Raw genomic sequence first — 6,069 nt, 5'->3', positions numbered from 1 at the left:
GGTTCTGATGGGCACTGGGTTAAGGCATGGTGGACGTGATTGAGCTTGTGTGGCAAAACAATCTAAGCTTTAAGTAGTGCGTCTAGCTCCTTGCCTCAAGGCGATGAGGTACCCAAGGAAAAAAAAAGGGTCAAGTATGGTGTTGTGGGCCACAAGCACAACATTGTCTCATAGAGAAAAGATGGGATTGAAAGGAGGGGCCAAGATTTCGTATTGTGCTGAACAAATCCATGTTTAGAAATGACAAAGATCAATAAGGATGCTGAATTCAATATTGCAAATCATCATACTTTGTAAGGACTAAACTTTTCTCTTTAGATAGCTTTGCACAATTCCATTTAATCTTTTTTGACACTTTTTTGGTGTTTATTAATTTATGCGATAACTATGCCAAACACAATAGCACATGATCCTTCAAGCATTTTTTTGTGTTTTTTCTTGACGTGTATGTAAATAATGTTTATATCTTCAATGTGGTGCATGCAATGCAACCAATTTCACACCTTTTTTTGTGTTCTAGATTTTGGATCCAGCGGAGCCGTGACAACAATGTTTTGCAATTCATGTTTTCTTTTTGCCACTTAGTTGAAATATACTATCTTTACCCCTCAAAAAAAGAAATATATATCTTCAAAATAAGTTTTTGATTGGTCCAGGTAACTCATCCACTGCCGTCATCTCGATCTCGCGCCGAACCCAGCTTGACTTTGCCATAATGCTGGTGGTGCCTAGTCAATCCTGGAGAGCCCCCATAAAAGCTCATCTCATCATCTACCAACTAACCGTACGTATCCCCGCTTCCTCTTTAAACTCCATCGATAACAACCGCCCACACACGGAGGAGCAGAGACCAACGGGCAGCAGCGCTAGTGGTCTACTCGCAGAGCGGAGTCACTGCAGAGTCGGAAATCAAGAAACCAAGATGAGACGGTTCGCCGGCGGCGCCGCCGCGTTGGTGCTGCTTCTCTCGGTCACTACCGCCAGGGTTGCCGTCGCCGACTTCTTCTCCCCTCTCAGCCCCCTCCTCGCCCCAGTCATGGGTAACTAAAGCCTCCTCGCGCACTTCTCTGAACTTCTTTTCCCCAACATCGTTACGATCTCGATTGTTGCGCGAGCAGGTTCGCTATGCAAGGCGGTGGCTTGCGGGAAGGGGAACTGCACGGTGACTTCCGGGCTGCCGGGGTACAGGTGTGACTGCGACCCAGGATGGTCGCAGATGCACGTCGGCGACGACCTCAGGTTCCTGCCCTGCGTCATCCCCAACTGTAAGTGCATCACGCTTCCTTCATCAATGGCCAGGCACGCCAGCCAACAAAAGTTGGCACCGTGTGCTGTACTAGTGTGGTGCATAACTGCATATGCCACCTGCGTTTCGTGATGTTTGTTAGCAACTTTTTTCTGTAGTCGTGCGCAAAATCTACAGTTTGGGAACAGAGGATATAGGTCATGTCCTGCCTGTACCTGCAGAAAATGAGTAATTCTGACCAGCAGTTAGGATCCGAATACATATCAGATTTTTGTTGCGGGATTATTTTCAGAACGTGGAATGATTTATGCATGCACACATCATGATTTTTTATGAGTCTCGGATACATAATGTGGAAGTGCACTAGTGCAGAGCTATGCAAGGGAACTCCCGTTTGTACTCCAAAAGGATATCCACTTTTTAGACTGAAGAAAGTCAATTTTGCACTGAACCTACACAAATTTCATTGGGCCAACGAGACGTGCAACAAACGCGGTTTCTCCAGTCGGTTTGCTGTCTCTTTTACCAAAATAACCAGGCTACGCGTGATTTTGACATCAGTCTCCATCAGGCAGATAGAAGGACAAGTTAGACTGCCCACGTGTCCGTGTCATCTTCGGATTTTTTTCGGAGAGACGGAATTTACTTTGTTGTATCAGCATGCAGTGTCATCTTCAGAGTCTCTATGTGCCATCGTGTCGCACTCTACTCGAGAAGAATAACATGTCTTTGTTTACCAAAACAACCAGGGTTAATAATTTTAACATGCGTCTCTATCAGGCAGAAAACAGAGATGAAAGTAGCTTTCGCTAGATTATCATTTTGAATCAAGAGGGTCATCTTCAGAGTTACCTTGTGTCACTTATGTTTACTAATCCGATGCATAGAGAGCACAGTAATGCTATATCATCCCATATAATAATCGAGCAAAACATATCTCTGCAGGTACCATAGATCGCTCATGTTCTAATGACACTTCGGCACCATCACCAGCGCCTTCGCCCAAAAATTTCTCCCTCTCAGCAGACCGTAAATACTGAACCTTACACTTTTGGGTTTTCGGTTTTAATATTTTGTGATCATAAGATTTTCATTTAATCTGCAATCATATTGGTTGACCTCAATGTCTGGAATCATATATACAGCTTGTGAGTTAGCTTATTGTGGCTCCGGGGGCACATGCAAGAACGGCACGGGACTCAACTACCACTGCGAGTGCAAGGAGGGCTTCAGCAATGTTCTGAACATGACCACAATGCCTTGCTTTCACGAATGTAAGATAAAAAGAGACATTACCGGATTCACTTATGAACAAAAACCATGCGTCTCGGTCCCAACTCTTGGCATCATTTTCAGGTTCTTACGGAGCAAATTGCGCGGCCCTTGGGATCCTCCCATCCTCAAACTCCACTTCTGCAGCACCACCAGCTGGCTCCTCAAGCGTTTCTAACAACTGCAATGCACCTGCTCCAGGTAGAAAAGAGCTTCCTTCAGATATACTATATGAACATCTGTATGACTATCTGTTCTGTTAACTCACTGCTATTACTTATTGCCTGCGATTAAACGTTTCCAGGATTGGTTTCGCGGCAAATTCTACTTCCTCTGCTGATATTGGCATTAGTGGCGATGATGGGCCAGGCGACATGAACAGAGCATGGTTTTATACCACGGTAGCACTAAAGGGAGTTTTTGTTCATGGACAGGGTAGAGCTTTTAGCCAGTTAGAAATGTACTTTGTTGGTGTATCAAGCTGCTGTATTATTGGCACGTGGCGATTCTTCTTATGTGAAAATGGAATAAACTATCTCTATGTATAATATAATATAAATAAACCGATTGTGTATTCAATTGTTGGTTGGCAGAAACGTTTCATTTTCGATCGCAGTTTGATCCTGCAAACTACAACAGCAATGCCGGGCCAAAAGTACAACTGCGCGAGAAGTGTTCAGCTGACCTCATCATTCCTAACTGTACGCGGGCCTCTATAGCTTCTTGGTCATTGGGCCCTCTGCCAGAGATGAATGGGTTCATCAGTGAAATATCCGTTGCTAAAAATACCAGTGTTCTCGAAAATTAATTCAGTGAAATATATTTCCTTAGATTCTCCTTTAATTTCTATATCTATTTTTGGTGGTTTTTAGACAAACATGAGCTTTGGATAAGATAAGAAATGCACACCTGGAAAGTGAAGGAGTGACAACTGAGAGTGTTAAAATATATTATAGCCCAACCCTTTTCAACCATTCGTACTTTTGGAAACTTGGCTATTGCATCAATTCAATATCAATATGGTACCACAACCTTGAGGTTTCAAGTTCAAGACCTTGGTAACGTACTACTATTAATTATAAAACAGTTCCGCGGTAACCTTCTCTCTATTCCCGTCGTCACCTCGTCCTTATCTAGATTCCTAAGCCTGCGCTGTAGAAGGTGTCAAACATGCATGCGCGACTGCTAGCCACAGCGACTCTTACTTTCCCTCGCTCTCGCGTGGTTGGCATGTGTCCACGCTTCTGCCTTCTGGCATCCCCAGCTAGTGCACACGATCGCGTGTTGAACCGACGCCGCAATATCTTATCCCTAGGGAAAGTTGTTAGTTTGCACATGTATATCTCATTGTATTTATAGGATGGATCACATATTAGAGCGGGCTTTGCAATACCAGATCTGTTAGTGTACTCTAGCAAGGTTCTGTTAGATTTTTCTATGCACCAGGTCAAATTTGTAGACTACTTTAATTTGTTTCGTCGGAGCAATTATTAGAATATCTTGTTAGTAACGATGTCTACGAATATTTAATGTGTTAAACTAACTATGTTGGACTATTTTAATCTTTTTACCAGATGTATGTGTTAGGCTGCTCATAGTGGGGAGTAACATAAGGTGGTGTCATGCATAAGTTACTAGTTCATGTTACTACCTTCATAGTGGAAAGTAACTTAGAGATGGTATCATGCAAAGTCTCATTTATTAGTTTGTAGACTCATTTTATCTTGAGGTGTGTGATGTTATGGTAACATAGCTAGTTACCACCTCCCTCTCTTTCTTCATTTATTGATATGCCATGTCACCAAAACACCTTGAAATATGTGATGTTACTACCTAAGTTACTCCCACTATGAGCAGTCTTATGCATATTGTTGTGTCATACATGTTTCAGTAGTATATCTGTTACCTTACGTTTAATTTCTTAGAGATATTTCAGGTCACGACATTGCTATATTTGTTACATGTTATTGTGTTACCTTATGTTCTAAAAGTTCATTGATTACACCGGATGTATGTGTTATAACATATATTTTCCATCTTAATTTACTTATGTATTTTATTCTATACATGTATACTATGGATCTTATTTTGGTAACATTATATAAGAAAGAATGTGTGCGGCATCATGCACGCTTCTTGCTCTGCTTTTTTTTTTTACTTCACCTAGATGTTTCTTGGTATTTCCACTAATCATTTGAACTTCAATTTATTTAAATTGTTCTTTTAGGTTTTCACACATTGATGATTTTTTTTTATGTAGAAGGCCTGGTCAAGCCCCCGAGAAAAGAAACAACAATCTTGTAAGAATGAGGCACACCTCTTGCAATGTGGAGCTTAAGTGTCTCATTTCAGGGTGCTCACAACCTTTATTTGTCTTCTCTCTTAGCATCAGTACTTATTGGTAAGTGACTAATCATTTGAATTTGATTTTTTATATTATGTTTACATTCTCATTGATGAGTATTTTTTGTACAAAACAAACATCCGCTCTGAGCAATACTTGCAAGCACGGATATTCTCTAGCTGCAACGAGTGACATGTCACACGAGTGGTGTCTACCCTTTGGAGAAGCGACATCACGATGTTGAGTATTGGAAAGACGGTGATTATTGAACGTCTTATGCAAGGTCGCCCAGAGTAGTGTTGTTGTTCTAAAAAGGTCTAGTTACTTTTGCTCCAAGACCTTGTTTTTCTTGGTGTATTTCGTGATGAACCGAGTGAAAGTGCATGGAGCCCCCATGTGTGGTTTTGGTAATTAATGACAATCCCTATGGACTAATGTTTGCATTGAGTTATATTTGTAGGAGTTGTCCATAGGCAATTCTTGAACCATATGTTGGCTTCAAGGTTGCAATAAGAAGAAATTGATGAAGGATATCAAGTGTCAAGTATGTCTTGAAGATGAAGATGAAGTGAGCCCTCAAGCTACTTCAAGACATCAACATGATGAAGAATGAAGAAATGAAGTGCAAGTTCAAGATGAGCCATCTCGAAGAGATCCTTTGCTTGAGTCTTGCCATCCATATGGTGATCATGGATATGTGAAGATGCGCCGAAGAAGAAGCTCTCCCATGGTGGATTATGGGGGAGCAATCCACATGGTGGTCATGGTTATGTGAAGATGCGCCGAAGAAGAAGCTCTCCCATGGTGGATTATGGGGGAGCAATCCACAAGACTTCGTCAAGCAAGCACAAGCAAGAAAGGCGTTCCATCTTGTTGAGGTCAAGATCGTCGTCATCGAGCTCAAGTGGAATGCGCAAGTATAAGGTTTGCTCTTGATAGGGTTTGTTTCTCACCGGTCTCATGGTGTAGTTGGAGACCGGTTTATAGTTTAGTTGCCGTACTATCAAGAGGGCTCTCGAGTGAGTAACTTGATCGTATCGTTCGGAGAGAGCTCAAACCTTTGCATCCTTGCATCATCTTTCTTGGTTGTTATTTGGACCTTATCCATGTGATGTTTTAGAGCTTGTGCTTATTCTCATGACAAGCTCTAGTTCATCGAAACGGATTTCGCATAGATCACTTGTTGCGTTTTCGAGTTTGGTTCATC

General features: G+C 41.9%; 1 protein-coding gene across 1 annotated transcript; it reads left to right on the top strand.

Annotated features, from left to right (window-relative positions):
- The first annotated feature begins 776 nt into the window (after nt 1-776).
- Nucleotides 777-3,097, top strand: LOC127296820 (uncharacterized). The gene is made up of 6 exons (XM_051327046.2): nt 777-1,040; nt 1,119-1,265; nt 2,192-2,275; nt 2,392-2,520; nt 2,603-2,719; nt 2,823-3,097. The coding sequence occupies exons 1-6, from the start codon at nt 923-925 to the stop codon at nt 2,894-2,896; spliced, it is 669 nt and encodes a 222-aa protein (XP_051183006.1). The 5' UTR covers nt 777-922; the 3' UTR covers nt 2,897-3,097.
- Nucleotides 3,098-6,069: the final 2,972 nt, after the last annotated feature.

The sequence above is a fragment of the Lolium perenne genome, chromosome 4, assembly GCF_019359855.2.
Source record: "Lolium perenne isolate Kyuss_39 chromosome 4, Kyuss_2.0, whole genome shotgun sequence".
Taxonomy (NCBI): Eukaryota; Viridiplantae; Streptophyta; class Magnoliopsida; order Poales; family Poaceae; genus Lolium; species Lolium perenne.
This window is presented reverse-complemented; position numbering and strand designations above follow the sequence as displayed.

Excerpts from the sequence above, each read along its gene's own strand:
- LOC127296820 (XM_051327046.2), top strand. The coding sequence starts at position 923 with ATGAGACGGTTCGCCGGCGGCGCCGCCGCGTTGGTGCTGCTTCTCTCG. Across the intron at positions 1,041-1,118 it reads CCTCCTCGCCCCAGTCATGG|GTTCGCTATGCAAGGCGGTG; the intron begins GTAACTAAAGCC and ends TTGCGCGAGCAG. Across the intron at positions 2,521-2,602 it reads AATGCCTTGCTTTCACGAAT|GTTCTTACGGAGCAAATTGC; the intron begins GTAAGATAAAAA and ends CATCATTTTCAG.